The sequence below is a fragment of the Sesamum indicum genome, linkage group LG13 (genome assembly GCF_026168435.1).
Source record: "Sesamum indicum cultivar Baizhima isolate 11 linkage group LG13, ASM2616843v1, whole genome shotgun sequence".
NCBI lineage: Eukaryota > Viridiplantae > Streptophyta > Magnoliopsida > Lamiales > Pedaliaceae > Sesamum > Sesamum indicum.
The window spans coordinates 4,772,750-4,794,238 of record NC_142669.1 but is presented as its reverse complement, the minus strand read 5'-3'; the positions used below and the strand labels follow the sequence as shown (position 1 = coordinate 4,794,238).

Here is a 21,489-nt window from a genome sequence, read left to right as displayed (position 1 = left end):
AAGGTTTTACCTATAGAAGTATTTTGGTATTTGATGCTATTATTTGCTTAAAAATATACAAAATATATTATTTGTACATTGTCACCTCCGAGAAACAATGAATCATATCGGTGAATAATATTATCGAGTGATCTCATCATATTATCTTCCACGACTCTTTAAAATTTTTGCTCTTTCTCTTGCACCTAGTCTTGATTCCCATTATCTTAGTGTGCATGTGGGTGTGCATACCTGTGCACTTTTAGTTACTCAATGTATCTCATTTATAACGTCTATTTCCTTTCAGTGACCCAAAAATAATGGTTTTAAGTCTAAAAGTATTCTTTTTTCCCGTAACTACCTTTTTGTTAAAGCAATGATTTGATGCTTCTAACTTTCATCTAATATATCTTGACTTTTATGGTTTGTAATTTTGCAGCTTATCGACTTTTGCTCCTGGGAAAGGCCTAAAAAGGATGAATTTTTTTTACAACTGTGAGTTCAATAAAAGACAGACTTTTAATTCTAGAGTGTAATTTCCTATGTCATGATTGGTAATATTGATCCACTTAACGCTGCTATTCAAATTTCACTAATTGTGAAGTTCAAAGCTTGATTCATATGATGAAGTTGTTAAGAGACTAGCGAACCAACTCCGAGTCGATGATCCGTCCAAACTACGACTTACATTACACAATATCTACTCTCAGCGACAAAAAGCTCATCCTATAACATATCGAGGAGTAGAATACTTGTTAGAGATGCTGCTGCATTTCGACCAAGTATGCATTCATACAACTCTAAGTCGGGGTTCATTTGAGTTGAAATTATTGTATAATGGTTTTCAAATCCACCATTATCTCTGTAGTTATTGTTTTATTTAGTTTCATCACTTTGTGGATAAATTCCCAACCGATCTCATCATATTATCTTCCATGATTCTTTGAAATTCCTCGCTCTTTCTATTTCTCCCTCTCTGACTCCTTATTTCTCGTTATATTAGTCTGATTCCTATGTTTGTGTTCTTTATTGCTCTTCGACTTCTCTTTTTTTTTCTCTCTTTGCATTTCTCCTCCTTGAAATGGTCCCTTTTATCACATAATCGATGTTGTGCCTCATATTGACTATTGTATACGTTAATTGCCTAAACAATGCTTAATTAATTACTTTCCTAGCCCGTATTATTTGTTTCTCTACAAAACGTTTTACCTATTGAAGTATTTTGGTATTTTTTGCTATTATTTGCTTAAAAATATAAAAAATATAAAATTTGTTCATTGCCAGGTCCGAGAAACAATGAATCATATCGGCGTATAATATTTTCGAGTGATCTCATCATATTATCTTCCACGACTCTTTAAATTTTTTTCTCATTCTCTTGCACCTGGTCTTGATTCCCATTATCTTAGTGTGCATGTGCGTGTTCATACTTGGACACTATTAGTTACTCAATGTATCCCATTTATAACATCTATTTCCTTTTAGTGACCCCAAAATAATGGTTCTAAGTCTAAAAGTATTCTTTTTCCCCGTAACTAACTTCTTGTTAAAGTAATGATGTGATGCTTCCAACTTTCATCTAATATATCCTGACTTTTTTTGTTTGTATTTCTGCAGGTTATCCACTTTCGTTCCTTGGAAAGACCCGAAATGGATGAATTTTGTTTACAACTGTGAGTTCAATAAAAGACAGACTTTTAATTCTAGATTGTAATTTCTTATGTTATGATTTGTAATATTGATCTACTTAACGCTGCTATTCAAATTTCACAAATTGTGAAGGTCAAAGCTTGATTCATATGATGAAGTTGGTAGGAGAGTAGCAAACCAACTCGGAGTCGATGATCCGTCCAAACTACAGCTTACATTACACAATATCTACTCTTAGAGACCTAGAAAATATCAAGGAGTAGAAAACTTGTTAGAGATGGTGCTGCATTACGACCAAGTTCACATTCATACAACTCTAAGTCAGTGTTCAATTGATATGAAATTATTGTATAAGGGTTTTCAAATCCACCATTATCTCTGTAGTTATTGTTTTATTTGGGTTCATCACTTTGTGGGTAAATTCGCAACCGATCTTATCATATTATCTTCCATGATTCTTTGAAATTCCTCGCTCTTTCTTTTTCTCCCTCTCTGGTTCCTTGTTTCTCATTATCTTAGTGTGATGCCTATGTTTGTGTTCTTTATTGCTCTTCGACTTCTCTTTTATTTTCTCTCTTTGCATTTCTCCTCCTCCAAATGGTTCCTTTTATCACATAGTCAATGTTGTGCCTCATAGTGACTACTGTACACGTTAATTCCCTGGACAAAGCGTAATTAATTGCTTTCCTAGCCGCTATTATTTATTTTTCTACAAAAGGTTTTACCTATAGAAGTATTTTGGTATTTGATGCTATTATTTGCTTAAAAATATACAAAATATATTATTTGTACATTGTCACCTCCGAGAAACAATGAATCATATCGGTGAATAATATTATCGAGTGATCTCATCATATTATCTTCCACGACTCTTTAAAATTTTTGCTCTTTCTCTTGCACCTAGTCTTGATTCCCATTATCTTAGTGTGCATGTGGGTGTGCATACCTGTGCACTTTTAGTTACTCAATGTATCTCATTATAACGTCTATTTCCTTTCAGTGACCCAAAAATAATGGTTCTAAGTCTAAAAGTATTCTTTTTTCCCGTAACTACCTTTTTGTTAAAGCAATGATTTGATGCTTCTAACTTTCATCTAATATATCTTGACTTTTATGGTTTGTAATTTTGCAGCTTATCGACTTTTGCTCCTGGGAAAGGCCTAAAAAGGATGAATTTTTTTTACAACTGTGAGTTCAATAAAAGACAGACTTTTAATTCTAGAGTGTAATTTCCTATGTCATGATTGGTAATATTGATCCACTTAACGCTGCTATTCAAATTTCACTAAATGTGAAGTTCAAAGCTTGATTCATATGATGAAGTTGTTAAGAGACTAGCGAACCAACTCCGAGTCGATGATCCGTCCAAAATACGACTTACATTACACAATATCTACTCTCAGCGACAAAAAGCTCATCCTATAACATATCGAGGAGTAGAAAACTTGTTAGAGATGCTGCTGCATTTCGACCAAGTATACATTCATACAACTCTAAGTCGGGGTTCATTTGAGTTGAAATTATTGTATAATGGTTTTCAAATCCACCATTATCTCTGTAGTTATTGTTTTATTTAGTTTCATCACATTGTGGATAAATTCCCAACCGATCTCATCATATTATCTTCCATGATTCTTTGAAATTCCTCGCTCTTTCTATTTCTCCCTCTCTGACTCCTTGTTTCTCGTTATATTATTGTAATGCCTATGTTTGTGTTCTTTATTGCTCTTCGACTTCTCTTTTATTTTCTCTCTTTGCATTTCTCTTCCTCCAAATGGTTCCTTTTATCACATAGTCGATGTTGTGCCACATATTGACTATTGTATACGTTAAGTGCCTGAACAAAGCATAATTAATTACTTTCCTAGCCCGTATTATTTCTTTCTCTACAAAAGGTTTTACCTATTGACGTATTTTGATATTTGATGCTATTATTTGCTTAAAAATATACAAAATATAAAATGTGTACATTGTCACCTCCGAGAAACAATGAATAATATCGGTGTATAATATTATCAAGTGATCTCATCATATTATCCTCCACGACTCTTTAAAATTTTTGCTCTTTCTCTTGCACTTGGTCTTGGTTCCCATTATCTTCGTGTGCATGTGGTGTGCATACCTGGAAACAATTAGTTTCTCAACGTACCCCATTTATAACGTCTATTTCCTTTCAGTGACACCAAAATAATGGTTCTAAGTCTAAAAGTATTCTTTTTCCCCGTAACTACCTTCTTGTTAAAGAAATAATGTGATGCTTCTAACTTTCATCTAATATATCCTGACCTTTTTGGTTTGTAATTCTGCAGATTATCCACTTTCGCTCCTTGGAAACGCCTGAAAAGGATGAATTTTGTTTACAACTGTGAGTTCTATAAAAGATAGACTTTTAATTCTAGAGTGTTATTTCCTATGTTATGATTGGTAATATGGATCCACTTAATGATGCAATTCAAATTTCAATAATTGTGAAGGTCAAAGTTTGATTCATAAGATGAAGTTGCTATGAGAGTAGTGATCCAACTCGGAGTTGACGATCCGTCTAAACTACGGCTTACATTACACAATATCTACTCTCAGCGACCAATAGCTCATCCTATAACATATCGAGGAGTAGAATACTTGTAAGAGATGTTGCTGCATTACGACCTAGTACGCGTTCATGCGACTCTAAGTCGGGGTTCGTTTGATCTAAAATTATTGTATAAGGGTTTTCAAATCCACCATTATCTCTGTAGTTATTGTTTTATTTGGGTTCATCACTTTGTGGGTAAATTCGCAACCGATCTTATCATATTATCTTCCATGATTCTTTGAAATTCCTCGCTCTTTCTTTTTCTCCCTCTCTGGTTCCTTGTTTCTCATTATCTTAGTGTGATGCCTATGTTTGTGTTCTTTATTGCTCTTCGACTTCTCTTTTATTTTCTCTCTTTGCATTTCTCCTCCTCCAAATGGTTCCTTTTATCACATAGTCAATGTTGTGCCTCATAGTGACTACTGTACACGTTAATTCCCTGGACAAAGCGTAATTAATTGCTTTCCTAGCCGCTATTATTTATTTTTCTACAAAAGGTTTTACCTATAGAAGTATTTTGGTATTTGATGCTATTATTTGCTTAAAAATATACAAAATATATTATTTGTACATTGTCACCTCCGAGAAACAATGAATCATATCGGTGAATAATATTATCGAGTGATCTCATCATATTATCTTCCACGACTCTTTAAAATTTTTGCTCTTTCTCTTGCACCTAGTCTTGATTCCCATTATCTTAGTGTGCATGTGGGTGTGCATACCTGTGCACTTTTAGTTACTCAATGTATCTCATTTATAACGTCTATTTCCTTTCAGTGACCCAAAAATAATGGTTCTAAGTCTAAAAGTATTCTTTTTTCCCGTAACTACCTTTTTGTTAAAGCAATGATTTGATGCTTCTAACTTTCATCTAATATATCTTGACTTTTATGGTTTGTAATTTTGCAGCTTATCGACTTTTGCTCCTGGGAAAGGCCTAAAAAGGATGAATTTTTTTTACAACTGTGAGTTCAATAAAAGACAGACTTTTAATTCTAGAGTGTAATTTCCTATGTCATGATTGGTAATATTGATCCACTTAACGCTGCTATTCAAATTTCACTAATTGTGAAGTTCAAAGCTTGATTCATATGATGAAGTTGTTAAGAGACTAGCGAACCAACTCCGAGTCGATGATCCGTCCAAACTACGACTTACATTACACAATATCTACTCTCAGCGACAAAAAGCTCATCCTATAACATATCGAGGAGTAGAATACTTGTTAGAGATGCTGCTGCATTTCGACCAAGTATGCATTCATACAACTCTAAGTCGGGGTTCATTTGAGTTGAAATTATTGTATAATGGTTTTCAAATCCACCATTATCTCTGTAGTTATTGTTTTATTTAGTTTCATCACTTTGTGGATAAATTCCCAACCGATCTCATCATATTATCTTCCATGATTCTTTGAAATTCCTCGCTCTTTCTATTTCTCCCTCTCTGACTCCTTATTTCTCGTTATATTAGTCTGATTCCTATGTTTGTGTTCTTTATTGCTCTTCGACTTCTCTTTTTTTTTTCTCTCTTTGCATTTCTCCTCCTTGAAATGGTCCCTTTTATCACATAATCGATGTTGTGCCTCATATTGACTATTGTATACGTTAATTGCCTAAACAATGCTTAATTAATTACTTTCCTAGCCCGTATTATTTGTTTCTCTACAAAACGTTTTACCTATTGAAGTATTTTGGTATTTTTTGCTATTATTTGCTTAAAAATATAAAAAATATAAAATTTGTTCATTGCCAGGTCCGAGAAACAATGAATCATATCGGCGTATAATATTTTCGTGTGATCTCATCATATTATCTTCCACGACTCTTTAAATTTTTTTCTCATTCTCTTGCACCTGGTCTTGATTCCCATTATCTTAGTGTGCATGTGCGTGTTCATACTTGGACACTATTAGTTACTCAATGTATCCCATTTATAACATCTATTTCCTTTTAGTGACCCCAAAATAATGGTTCTAAGTCTAAAAGTATTCTTTTTCCCCGTAACTAACTTCTTGTTAAAGTAATGATGTGATGCTTCCAACTTTCATCTAATATATCCTGACTTTTTTTGTTTGTATTTCTGCAGGTTATCCACTTTCGTTCCTTGGAAAGACCCGAAATGGATGAATTTTGTTTACAACTGTGAGTTCAATAAAAGACAGACTTTTAATTCTAGATTGTAATTTCTTATGTTATGATTTGTAATATTGATCTACTTAACGCTGCTATTCAAATTTCACAAATTGTGAAGGTCAAAGCTTGATTCATATGATGAAGTTGGTAGGAGAGTAGCAAACCAACTCGGAGTCGATGATCCGTCCAAACTACAGCTTACATTACACAATATCTACTCTTAGAGACCTAGAAAATATCAAGGAGTAGAAAACTTGTTAGAGATGCTGCTGCAATACGATGAAGTACTCATTCATACAACTCTTAGGCGGGGTTCATTTGATCTGAAATTATTGTGTAAGGGTTTTCAATTCCACCGTTACCTATGTAGTTATTGTTTTATTTGGGTTCTTCACTTTGTGGATAAATTTCTAACTAAACTCATCATATTATCTTCCATGATTCTTTTAAATTCCTTGCTCTTTCTATTTGTCCCTCTCTGGCTCCTTGTTTCTCCTTATGTTAGTGTGATGCCCATTTTTGTGTTCTTTGTTGCTCTTCGACTTCTCTTTTATTTTCACTCTTTGCATTTCTACTCCTTGAAATGGTCCCTTTTATCACATAGTCGATGTTGTGCCTCATATTGACTATTGTAAACGTTAATTGCCTGAACAAAGCATAATTAATTACTTTCCTAGCCCGTATTATTTCTTTCTCTACAAAACGTATTACCTATTGAACTGTTTTGGTATTTGATACTATTATTTTCTTAAAAATATATAAAATATAAAATTTGTACATTGCCACCTCCGAGATATAATGAATCATATCAGTGTATAATACTTTCGAGTGATTTTATCATTTTATATTCCACGACTCTTTAAATTTTTTCTCTTTCTCTTGCACCTGGTCTTGATTCCCATTATCTTAGTGTGCAAGTACGTGTTCATACCTGGACACTCTTAGTTACTCCATGTATCCCATTTATAACATCTATTTCCTTTCAGTGACCCCAAAATAATGGTTCTAAGTCTAAAAGTATTTTTTTTCCCCGGAACTACCTTCTTGTTAAAGCAATGATGTGATGCTTCTAACTTTCATCTAATATATCCTGACTTTTTTGGTTTGTAATTCTGCAGGTTATCCACTTTCGCTCCTTGGAAAGGCTTGAAAAGGATGAATTTTGTTTACAACTATGAGTTCAATAAAAGATAAACATTTAATTCTAGAGTGTAACTTTCTATGTTATGATTGGTAATATTGATCCACTTAACGCTGGTATTCAAATTTCACTAATTGTGAAGGTCAAAGCTTGATTCATATGATGAAGTTATTAAGACAGTAGCAAACCAACTCGGAGTCGATGATCCGTCCAAACTACAACTTACATTACACAATATCTACTCTCAGAGACCAAAAGCTCATCCTAGAACATATCGAGGTGTAGAAAACTTGTTAGTGATGCTGCTGCGTTATGGCCAAGTTTACATTCATACAACTCTATGTTGGGGTTCATTTAATCTGAAATTATTGTACAAGGGTTTGCAAATCCACCATTATCTCTATAGTTATTATTTTATTTGGGTTCATCACTTTGTGGATAAATTCCCAACCGAACTCATCATATTATCTTCTATGGTTCTTTGAAATTCCTCGCTCTTTCTATTTCAACCTCTCTGGCTCCTTGTTTCTCGTTATCTTAGTGTGTGGCCTATTTTTGTGTTCTTTATTGCTCTTTGACTTCTCTTTTATATTCTCTCTTTGCATTTCTCCTCCTTAAAATGGTCACTTTTATCACATTGTCGATGTTGTGCCTCATATTGACTATTGTATACGTTAATTGCCTGAACAAAGCATAATTAATTACTTTCCTAGCCCATATTATTTGGTTCTCTTCAAAACGTTTTACCTATTAAAGTAGTTTGGTATTTGATGCTATTATTTGCTCAAAAATATACAAAATATAAAATTTGTACATTGCCACCTCCGAGAAACAATTAATCATATCGGTGTATAATACTTTCGAGTGATCTTATCATATTATCTTCCACGACTCTTTAAAATTTTTTCTCTTTCTCTTGCACCTGGTCTTGATTCCCATTATCTTAGTGTGCATGTGCGTGTGCAGACCTGGACACTATTAGTTACTCAATGTATCCGATTTATAACCTCTATTTCCTTTCAGTGACCCCAATATATTCTTTTTCCCCATAACTACCTTCTTGTTAAAGCAATGATGTGATGCTTCTAACTTTCATCTAATATATCCTGACTTTTTTGGTTTGTAATTCTGCAGGTTATCCACTTTCGCTCCTTGGAAAGGCCTGAAAAGGATGAATTTTGTTTACAACTGTGAGTTCAATAAAAGACAGACTTTTTAATTATAGATTGTAATTTTCTATTGTTATGGTTGGAAATATTGATCCACTTAACGCTGGTATTCAAATTTCACTAATTGTGAAGGTCAAAGCCTGATTCATATGATGATGTTGTTATGACAGTAGCAAACCAACTCGGAGTCAATGATCTGTCCAAACTACAACTTAAATTACACAATATCTACTCTCAGAGACCGAAAGCTCATCCTAGAACATATCGAGGTGTAGAAAACTTGTTAGAGATGCTGCTGCATTACGGCCAAGTTTACATTCATACAACTGTATGTTGGGGTTCATTTGATCTGAAATTATAGTATAAGGGTTTTGAAATCCACCATTATCTCTGTAGTTATTATTTTATTTGGGTTCATCACTTTGTGGATAAATTCCTAACCAAACTCATCATATTATCTTCCATGATTCTTTGAAAATCCTCTCTCTTTCAATTTCTCCCTCTTTGGCTCCTTGTTTCTCGTTATCTTAGTGTGATACGTATGTTTGTGTTCTTTATTGCTCTTCGACTTTTCTTTTATTTTCTCTCTTTGCATTTCTTCTCCTTGAAATGGTCCCTTTTATCACATAGTTGATGTTGTGCCTCATATGGACTATTGTATATGTTTATTGCATGAACAAAGCATAATTAATTACTTTCGTAGCCCATATTATTTGTATCTCTACAAAAGGTTTTACCTATTAAAGTATTTTGGTATTTGATGCTATTATTTGCTTAAAAATATAGAAAATATAAAATGTGTACATTGTCACCTCCGAGAAACAATGAATCATATCGGTGTATAATATTATCGAATGATCTCATCATATTATCTTCCACGACTCTTTAGAATTTTTGCTCTTGCTCTTGCACCTGGTCTTTATTCTCATTATCTTAGTGTGCACGTGCATGTGTGTGTGCATACCTGAACACTATTAGTTACTCAATGTATCCCATTTATAACGTCTATTTCCTTTCAGTGACCCCAAAATAAAGGTTCTAAGTCTAAAAGTATTCTTTTTCCCCGTAAGTACCTTCTTGTTAAAGCAATGATGTGATGCTTCTAACTTTCATCTAATATATCCTGACTTTTTTGGTTTGTAATTTTCCAGGTTATCGCCTTTCGCTCCTTGGAAAGGCTAGAAAAGGATGAATTTTGTTTACAGTTGTGAGTTTAATGAAAGATAGATTTTTAATTCTAGAGTGTATTTTTTTATGTTATGATTGGTAATATTGATCCACATAACGCTACTATTCAAATTTCACTAATTGTGAAGGTCAAAGCTTGATTCATATGATGAAGTTGCTATGAGAGTAGCGAACCAACTCAGAGTTGATAATCCGTCCAAACACGGCTTACATTACACAATATCTACTCTCAGCATCCAAAAGCTCATCTTATAATATATCGAGGAGCAGAAAACTTGTTAGAGATGCTGCTGCATTACTACAAAAGTACGTATTCATAAAACTCTAAGTCAGGGTTCATTTGATCTGATATTATAGTATAAGGGTTTTCAAATCCACCATTATCTCTGTAGTTTTTATTTTATTTTGGTTCATCATTTTGTGGATAAATTCCCAACCGATCTCATAATATTTTCTTCCATGATTCTTTGAAATTCCTCGTTCTTTCTATTTCTCCCTCTCTGGCTTATTGTTTCTCGTTATCTTAGTGTGATGTCTATGTTTGTGTCCTTTATTGCTCTTCGACTTCTCTTTTATTTTCTCTCTTTGCATTTCTCCTCCTTGGAATGGTCCCTTTTATCATATAGTCGATGTTGTGCCTCATAGTGACTACTGTATACGTTAATTGCCTGAAAAAACCATAATTATTTGCTTTCCTAGACGCTATTATTTGTTTCTCAGCAGAATATAAATTTGATACTATTATTTGCTTAAAAATATACAAAATATAAATTTTGTACATTGTCACCTCCGAGAAACAATGACTCATATCGATGTATAATATTATTGAGTGATCTCATCATATTATCTTCCACGACTCTTTAAAACTTTTGCTCTTTCTCTTGCACCTGGTCCTGATTCCCATTATCTTAGTGTGCATGTGCGTGTGCATACCTGGACACTATTAGTTACTCAATATATCCCATTTATAACGTCTATTTTCGTTCAGTGACCTCAAAATAATGGTTCTAAGTCTAAAAGTATTCTTTTTCCCCGTAACTACCTTCTTATTAAAGCAATGATGTGATGCTTCTAAGTTTCATCTAATATATCTTGACTTTTTTGGTTTGTAATTATCCAGGTTATCGACTTTCGCTCATTGGAAAGGCCAGAAAAGGATGAATTTTGTTTACAACTTTGAGTTCAATAAAAGACAGATTTTTAATTCTAAAGTGTAATTTCCTGTGTTATGATTAGTAATATCGATCCGCTTAACGCTGCTATTCAAATTTCAGTAATTGTGCAGGTCAAAGCTTGATTCATATGATGAAGTTGCTAAGAGAGTAGCGAACCAACTCAGAGTTGATGATCCGTCCAAACTACGGCTTATATTACACAATATCTACTCTCAGCGACCAAAAGTTCATCCTATAACATATCGAGGAGTAGAAAACATGTTAGAGATGCTGTTGCATTACGACCAAGTACGCATGTATACAACTCTAAGTCAGGGTTCATTTGATCTGATATTATAGTACAAGGGTTCTCAAATCCACCATTATCTCAGTAGTTATTATTTTATTTGGGTTCATCACTTTGTGGATAAATTCCCAACCGATCTCATCATATTTTCTTCCATGATTCTTTGTAATTCCTCACTCTTTCTATTTCTCCCTCTCTGGCTTCTTGTTTCTCGTTATCTTAGGGTGATGCCTATGTTTGTGTCCTTTATTGCTCGTCGACTTCTCTTTTATTTTCTCTCTTTGCATTTCTCCTCCTGGGGAATGGTCCCTTTTATCATATAGTCGATGTTGTGCCTCATAGTGACTACTGTATACGTCGATTGCCTGAACAAAGCCTAATTAATTGCTTTCCTAGGCGCTATTATTTGTTTCTCAGCAGAATATAAATTTGACACTATTATTTGCTTAAAAATATACAAAATATAAATTTTGTACATTGTCCCCTCCAAGAAACAATGAATCATATCGGTGTATAATATTATCGAGCGATCTCATCATATTATCTTCCACGACTCTTTAAAATATTTGCTCTTTCTCTTGCACCTGGTCTTGATTCCCATTATCTTGGTGTGCATGTGCATGTGCGTACCTGGACACTATTAGTTACTCAATGTATCCCATTTATAACGTCTATTTCCGTTCAGTGACCTCAAAATAATGGTTCTAGGTCTAAAAGTATTCTTTTTCCCCGTAATTAACTTCTTGTTAAAGCAATGATGTGATGCTTCTAACTTTCATCTAATATATCTTGACTTTTTTGGTTTGTAATTATCCAGGTTATCGACTTTCGCTCATTGGAAAGGCCAGAAAAGGATGAATTTTGTTTACAACTGTGAGTTCAATAAAAGACAGATTTTAAATTCTAGAGTGTAATTTCCTATGTTATGATTGGTAATATTGATCAACTTAACGCTGCTATTCAAATTTCATTAATTGTGAAGGTCAAAGCTTGATTCATATGATGAAGTTGCTAGAGAGTAGCGAACCAACTCAGAGTCGATGATCCGTCCAAACTACGGCTTACATTACACAATATCTACTCTCAGCGTCCAAAAGCTCATCCTATAACATATCCAGGAGTAAAAAACTTGTTAGAGATGTTGCCGCATTACGACCAAGTACGCATTTATACAACTCTAAGTCAGGGTTCATTTGATCTGATATTATAGTATAAGGGTTTTCAAATCCACCATTATCTCTGTAGTTATTATTTTATTTGGGTTAATCATTTTGTGGATAAATTCCCAAACTGATCTCATCATATTGTCTTCCATGATTCTTTGTAATTCCTCACTCTTTCTATTTCTCCCTCTTTGGCTTCATGTTTCTCATTATCTTAGTGTGATGCCTATGTTTGTGTCCTTTATTGCTTTTCGACTTCTCTTTTATTTTCTCTCTTTGCATTTCTCCTCCTTGGAATGGTCCCTTTTATCATGTAGTCGATGTTGTGCCTCACAGTGACTACTGTATACGTCGATTGCCTGAACCAAGCCTAATTAATTGCTTTCCTAGCCGCTATTATTTGTTTCTCAGCAGAATATAAATTTGATACTATTATTTGCTTAAAAATATACAAAATATAAATTTTGTAGATTGTCACCTCCAAGAAACAATGAATCATATCGGTGTATAATATTATCGAGCGATCTCATCATATTATCTTCCACGACTCTTTAAAATTTTTGCTCTTTCTCTTGCACCTGGTCATGATACCCACTATCTTAGTGTGCATGTGCATGTGCGTACCTGGACACTATTAGTTACTCAATGTATCGCTTTTATAACGTCTATTTCCGTTCAGTGACCTCAAAATAATGGTTCTAAGTCTAAAAGTATTCTTTTTCCCCGTAACTACCTTCTTGTTAAAGCAATGATGTGATGCTTCTAAGTTTCATCTAATATATCTTGACTTTTTTGGTTTGTAACTATCCAGGTTATCGACTTTCGCTCATTGGAAAGGCCAGAAAAGGATGAATTTTGTTTACAACTGTGAGTTCAATAAAAGACAGATTTTAAATTCTAGAGTGTAATTTCCTATGTTATGATTGGTAATATTGATCAACTTAACGCTGCTATTCAAATTTCATTAATTGTGAAGGTCAAAGCTTGATTCATATGATGAAGTTGCTAGAGAGTAGCGAACCAACTCAGAGTCGATGATCCGTCCAAACTACGGCTTACATTACACAATATCTACTCTCAGCGTCCAAAAGCTCATCCTATAACATATCCAGGAGTAAAAAACTTGTTAGAGATGCTGCTGCATTACGACCAAGTACGCATTTATATAACTCTAAGTCAGGGTTCATTTGATGTGATATTATAGTATAAGGTTTTCAAATCCACCATTATCTCTGTAGTTATTATTTTATTTCGGTTAATCACTTTGTGGATAAATTCCCAACTGATCTCATCATATTTTCTTCCATGATTCTTTTTAATTCCTCACTCTTTCTATTTCTCGCTCTTTGGCTTCTTGTTTCTCGTTATCTTAGTGTGATGCCTATGTTCGTATGCTTTATATCTCTTCGACTTCTCTTTTAGTTTCTCTCTTTGCATTTCTCCTCTTTGGAATGGTCCCTTTTATCACATAGTCGATGTTGTGCCTCATAGTCACTACTGTATACGTTAATTGCCTGAACAAAGCATAATTAATTGCTTTCGTAGCCGCTATTACTTGTTTCTCAACAGAATATAAATTTGATGCTATTATTTGCTTAAAAATATACAAAATATAAATTTTATACATTGTCACGTCCGAGAAACAATGAATCATATCGATATACAATTGAGTAACTAATAGTGTCCATGTTTTAATAAAAATGGCTCGCCTAGAGTTTTAATTCGCTGCCAGAAGCAAAATGAATATATAAGAATTAAAAGGAAGAAAATGAAAGAGATGCACTTGCAGTTGAAATACAGAGGTAGAATGAGTACAAATATCTAAGGAAAACTATGAAGTAACGAACTGAAATACTACCGTCTGGTTTTGAGCATCCTCATGCATGAAGTGACACACATGGATCAAACATTTACGTGGTCCAAGAAATTTCTCTTCCTCTGGAATCTGCAATGAGAAATTATAAAAGTGGAGAAATTGTTGATATTAAAGATGAACATATGGGGAATCCAATTTTAAAGGAAAAAGTGTCATAGCCTATCAAAGACACAGTACTAACATGGCAAGCAATTAACAAGATATTTTTTGTTATGTGTATCACCTGAAGAATGAAAGCATTTCTATGCATAGACACACATATGTATAGAGATAGAAACAGACCTCCTCTGCTCGTACATTCCAACGATGTCATTTATTGTTGCGATCTTATCACTATTAGGAAATATCTGTAGGAACTTGGAGTTTCAGCAACTTAAAAAAATAAGCATAGAAGGCTAGAATAAGAAATTTCTAACATCCATTTGGAAACACAATATACAATTTACTAAGTGAAGAGCACATGGGCAAAATACAAAAACCTAGCAAGTACTGAGACTCAACTTCCAAGTCAGAGTGCATATCTCCGACACGTGCAATTTGTGTGTAGTCAACCCATACAAGATTTTTCAGCATAAAATAAATTGAATTTAACTATTTCAGTTGGATTATTAAGTAAATGTTTAGAAAAATATTATTTTGACATTATTATTACGAAACTAATGAATGAAACAAAAAGAAGATGCAATGATTCAGGACCTTATAGATCTTGTGCGATAATACTTCCAACAACCTGAGCTCTGCATTTGGACGAGAAAGTTTCACCTATTTAATATAAACATTGCAACAGTTAAAAATCATATAACGCTATGTTAAGCGACAAATCTTAGAATTCTAGGAACACACACGCAGACTCCCGGTAATAACTTGTCAGCTATATTACCTTGTCCTTGAGATGCTCAAGCACATCACCCACAGTGCTTTCTTTTGGCAGCCTAATACTGTGAGTTTCCAGCTATACATACCAAAACAAATAAGATATTTAATGTTTGCTAAATATATAATAACTTTGCAAGTCTTGCATATGTATGCACTTGTATAGGAGAATAAAGTCCAATTATGAATGAATACTCACTTCAGAGTTTGCCGCATAGCTGAAAGCTAGTTTGTGGGTTCTCAACTCTTGCAATTCTGGCAGAGGTATATCCCCTACATCAATGTGCAGAATACCAGAAAGCTGAACAAGAAATTAATGCTTTGTTAGTTTCACACCCTCATCGAATGAACCCCGACTTAGAGTTGTATGAATGCGTACTTGGTCGTAATGCAGCAGCATCTCTAACAAGTTTTCTGCTCCTCGATATCTTATAGGATGAGCTTTTGGTCGCTGAGAGTAGATAATGTTTGATGTAAGCCGTAGTTTGGACAGATCATTAACTCCGAGTTGGTTCGATACTTTATTAACAACTTCATCATATGAATCAAGCTTTGACCTTCATAATTAGTGGAATTTGAATAGCAGCGTTATGTGGATCAACATTACCAATCATAACATAGGAAATTACACTCTAGAATTAAAAGTCTATCTTCTATTGAACTCACAGTTGTATACAAAATTCATCCTTTTTAGGCCTTTCCCAGGAGCGAAAGTGGATAACCTGCAGAACAACAAACCAAAAAAGGCAGGATATATTAAATGAAAGTTAGATGCATCACATCATTGTTTTAAAAAGAAGGTAGTTACAGGGAAAAATAATACTTTTTGACTTAGAACCGTTATTTTTTGGGGTCACTGAAAGGAAATAGATGTTATATATGGGGTACATTGAGTAACTAATAGTGTCCATGTATGCATAAGCACATGCACACTAAGATAATGGGAATCAAGACCAGGTGCAAGAGAAAGAGCAAAAATTTTAAAGAATCGTGGAAGATAATATGATCAGATCACTTGATAATATAATACTCCGATATGATTCATTATTTCTCGGAGGTGACAATGTACAAATTTTATATTTTGTATATCTTTAAGCGGATAATAGTATCAAATATCAAAATACTTCAATAGGTAAAACCTTTTGTAGTCAAACAAATAATACGGGCTAGGAAAGTAATTAATAATGCTTTGTTCAGGTAATTAACTTATGCATTCAATATGAGGCACAACATCAACTATGTGATAAAAGGGACCATTTCAAGGAGGAGAAATGCAAAGGGAGAAAATACAAGAGAAGTCGAAGAGCAATAAAGCACACAAACATAGGCATCACACTAAGATAACGAGAAACAAGGAGCAAGAGAGGGAGAAATAGAAACAGCGAGGAATTTCAAAGAATCGTGGAAGATAATATGATGAGATCTATTGGGAATTTTTCCACAAAGTGATGAACCCAAATGAAACAATATTTACAAAGATAATGGTGAATTTGAAAACCCTTATACAATAATTTCATATCAATGAATAAAGAAGAATAATAGAATAATAATAGTACGGAAAGTAGTAAAGTAACCGGCTTAGGAGCCAGATCTGGCAACCGAATGCCCAAGTGCCACCACCGACCGACAACCCACATGGTTGCAGAAAAACCACAAAGCCACCAAGACACAAAGATCCATAAAGAGACCACTTAGGCTTCATTTTGAATCACTTAAAATTCCACTAAGAAGTTTCTTTCACACTCAGCAAATATTCTCAAAAATTATTTCACGAAAAGGGGTTTTCGTTTTGTTGTTGTTCTATCTCTTTAAAACCATAGAAGACCAATATATATATATACTAATAGAACACAGAGAACATAGATAGAAAGAGGTGAGATGATGAGGGATTTCCAAGAGCAATGGAAACTTGAGAGGAACAAAATCAGAGATAGAAAGGAGGGAGAGGAAGAGGCGCCGACTGAACAGTGGAAGAATAGGGTTAAGTAGAAGAATGGTCGGGTCAGGTAATGGGCCAGGCAGTTAGTGGGCTGCCATCCAAGTGGGGGGGGGGGGTGCATGGGCCAAAAATTCCAACAACATCATTGGATAATATAACATTATACTCTAGCATGAATCATGCTTTCTTGGAGAGACAATGTACATGTTTTATATTTTCTATAATTTTAAGCGAATAATTGCATCAGATATCCAAATACTTCAATAGGTAAAACTTTTTTATGAAACAAATAATATGGGCTAGGAAAGTAATTTAACTACACTATCTTTAGGTAGCTTATACAATAGTCAATATGCAGCATATCATTGACTATGTGATAAAAGTGACTATCTCAAGGAGGAGAAACACGTAGAGAAAAATAAAAAATAAGTTCGAGAGCAAGCTAGAATGCAATGTCTAATATGGCAGTGAAATAAATGGGCTGTTCATCTTAAGAGATTTGCAGCATAGGGTTCTTCCAATAGCAAGCTCCAATGTAGCAAATACAAGTCTCATCTATGTTAGCCCTCTTATTGCTATTTTTAAATATAAAATTCAAGTGAAAACATAAGGATTCATTTTCTAGGCGCGAGATATTGGATAAGTGTAAACTCGAGAAAGCTAGAGATATGGTTTTCATTGAAATGCAAAGCTACTATATGAAGTCTAAAATTATAAATAACTATTAATATTACACTATAAAGGGAACCTATAGAAGAGAATTGGAGTGAGAAGGAACTATTTGAAGGAATAACAAGGACAAAATCTAGTAGAGTTATACTCTTATTAAAAATAACTAAAAGTTGAATGTGACAAGGAAGTACGCACATCCATGCTCATCTGCACCTAGGTTCTGATGGAGGAACGTATAAAGTGAGTTTTCACATAAATGCGCATCTGCATCTATGTTGGGAGAGAGGAAGACATGAAGTTAGCTTGACATAAATGCTTATACGCATCTAGGTCTGGACGGAGGAACCTGAGCTTCTCGTAAATGCTCATCCGGATCTAGGTTTGGAAGGAGGAAGACATGGAGTAAGCATGATGTGAATGCTCTCCCATGTTTAGGTTTGGAGGGAGTAAGGTTGAGAAAGAAGTCAGCTTGACTTGCATGCTCATCCATGTCTAGGTAAGGAGGGAGGAAAGTACGAGAGGTTTCATATTTCTCAAAATTCGAATAACAAAAAATTGCAAGAAAGTTGAAAATTGTACATGGTTTTCAGTCTCATAAAATGGAACCTCCTTCAAAATATTTTTTGGTTCAAGGTTAGAGAATAACTAGGAAACACCCAACATATTTAAAATATTCCTACAAAACAAGCAACCAGGGGGAAAATAAGAAGAGGATTGGACATCTTCATAGTGATGTGTTTACATTAAAGAAAAGCTCAAATATGAAGAACTGCTAGTTGTGAAAGAGGCAATTTCGAAAAACATTAATGAGCTATCGAAATGAACTATATGCCGAAAAGGTCCAAGTTAGACCAATATGGATTATGTTTGATACTTTAGGAAAAGATATTCCCACAATCCAGCAAGACCATCAACATAAGAATGAAATATGACATGTGAAATATATATCTTGTAACTACAATATAGTGATTCTACCTAAGATGCAAATGCATATAGATAAATATTACTAATTAATATGAACGCAATATTTATGAAAATGTACTTAAAGGCTATGCTGGTATTCAAGGAAGGATGGAATATTCGGGCAACGAAATAGTTTCCTTGTTTTAGCAGGCAGTGACTTTTGATACTAGACAATGTCCCCATTCTCTAGCTGCAATAGAAGAAACCAGAAAGTTATCAAAATACAATCTTTGTCCTGACAAGATGCCTGTGCTTGTGATTTTTATATACCTGGTTAAATGTAAATGTAAATCCCGTGTCAATGTATGCACACGACTGTGGGCTCAAACTTTATCTCCTGAGAAGCAAAAAACAGAAGATATCTTCACCATTTAGAATATATTTGGGCATTTTTTAAGATATCTTCACCATTTAAACTCTATATGTGCATAGCAATTTTTTAGTCCTTGCAAAGAAATTGCATATAACATGAGTTAAATTCAGCTCCATGACATTTGACAGATGCAATAATAGCTCCATCTAATGAAAACAGTTGCATGTTGGTTTCATTTTAAGTTGCAGCTAACAAAAATCTATTAGGATTCTTACCAAGATGTAGAAATAAGCAAATACTATCTCTTCATCAAGAGCATAGCCTGCAAGTTGATTTAACTTCTCTAGAATATCTGATGGCTTGTCTAGCTCTTGACAAAAAGTGTTCCAGCATATCTGATATGAAATGAGAATAGATTAAAGGCGAATACCATTCTTTTATCCTTACTTTTCAGGGAATTACTCGTGTCTATCTTTTCTAAAGATATTTTCTCCACATAGAACCTCATGGGAAACAAGGGAACAAGAAAAATACCTTAACTCCCCTTTCTCAGGCTCATAAAGCTTATAGAACAGTAAAATGTCATCACTTTCTTTATCAGGGAAAGGGCTAGCGCAAATTCTTAATCATAGTACAGAAATTTAATAAGACCAATGATGTAAAGAAAGGCCTTCAAAGCTCATTTACTACATAAATTTGGAATTATCATGAATTACCTGTGCACGCTCTATTTATCAGCATTGGGATTGTTTACTTGATAACCTCTTTAAATGGCTGACCTACAATCATACAACAGTCTGAAATGTTCATACAATCATATGGCTGACATTCAAAATGTTAAGTGTCTTTTAGTACCCATGTAAGTTACTCCGAAGTGGAAATGGTGTCGATCAAGATCAAAAGCAGAGCCAATCAACAAACTCTAACCACGCCTTCCACATATGTTTCTATCTGCAAGTTTCCTCTTTTTTTTTTAATACTTATATAACTTTAATTTTACAGACATTTTATACAAATGGGATGATTATACAATCGTTCATTAAAATTTGATGTAATTATACATAAACTGTCTGTAGTTTGAAAAATTACATTTAGTAACAATATCTTTTATTTTCATTCAATAATTTAATCCCTCTATTAGTCAAAATTCATAGAATTTTCTTATATATTAGTAAAAGATATTGGAGTGGAAAACTCTATTTACCTGCAAATGACTTATTACTTATTGCAGGTTAAACAAATTTTTCCTAGCAAAACAACCTTTATAAGGGTGAAGATAGACCTCCTCAAATGCATTAGCGTGCGTGAAGATGTATAAGAGCAGTTTAAATAGAAAAAAAAAATTTGACCTACAATACATCAGTGATAAGTCAATCAAAGGCAAAATCTGGATTTTCATTCAATTTTGTTTTGCTAATATCAGCACTTTTGGTGAATTTTGACTAACGGGAAAAACTATTTGTTAGATGAACATAAAATTAGTAGTACTAGATATAATTTCTCAAATCACATAAAGTTTATGTATAATAGTACCAAACTTAAAGAAAAGGCGGTCTAATTATCCCTAAATAAATATATATTTAATACTATAATGTAAAATATATTAGAATTGCGTTCAATGAATATCTTATTTTTTGAATTCTATAAAATAATCTCATAATTTAACTTATATATTTACTAAAGTTATGATTAATAAATGATTTAGTATTTTTTTTATGTTCTATACATTGAGATATAATAGTACTTGTTCTTCTCTTTTATTTTACATAATTAACAAAATAATAATTTAAATTGCTATAGCAGTATCATAAATATTTCATAATCAGTTTGGTTTTAGTTTTAAAAAATTATCTTTTCAATACATATATATTTATATTATCAAACAATTTTGTTATATAATTAATTCAGAACAAAAAATATTTGTAAGATAATCTTCTTTATAGTAATGAAAAATTCCAAGAAATACTGAATACTTTTTATATGTTTTATACTTTATTAATGAAATATGTAAATAAGCAATTTATGTTTAAGTATTTACATAATTTAATTTGTATCTTTACACATCTTTGCTGACTAAACTAATCTATTTTGCAGAATTGGCATAAGTAAGAAGTTTTTAAAATTTTATACTTTGTAATAATCGATTAGTAAAACTATTTAAAGATTATTATACATTCAGTTTCATAATTTATAATTGCCATTATACTTTCATAATTTATTAACTACTTTTGATTAAAAAAAATGTATATATACAATATTTATGATTAAACATAAGGTAAATCTTTATTTTGTTTGTGTAATATGTTTAATAAATATTCTTAAATACATTAATGTTTTAAAGTTATCTTCCCAATCAAAATTTAAATTTTCTTAATAAATAGCATTGAGT

At 33.2% G+C, this 21,489-nt stretch overlaps 1 protein-coding gene across 2 annotated transcripts; it reads right to left on the bottom strand.

Moving 5' to 3' along the window:
* Positions 1-14,105: 14,105 nt before the first annotated feature.
* LOC105179287 (ubiquitin C-terminal hydrolase 12-like) lies at positions 14,106-17,135 on the bottom strand. Of its 2 annotated transcripts, XM_088877255.1 has the most exons (6): positions 16,788-17,135; positions 15,593-15,935; positions 15,413-15,514; positions 15,221-15,292; positions 15,037-15,102; positions 14,106-14,409 (listed from the first exon to the last, which is right to left on the bottom strand). In XM_088877255.1, exons 2-6 carry the CDS (start codon positions 15,611-15,613, stop codon positions 14,296-14,298), a joined length of 375 nt encoding a protein of 124 aa, XP_088733381.1. In that variant the 5' UTR covers positions 15,614-15,935; positions 16,788-17,135; the 3' UTR covers positions 14,106-14,295. The 2 variants fall into 2 exon arrangements, with proteins under 2 accessions (XP_088733381.1, XP_088733380.1); XM_088877254.1 differs by having other exon boundaries at positions 15,593-17,135.
* Between the last annotated feature and the right edge of the window lie 4,354 nt (positions 17,136-21,489).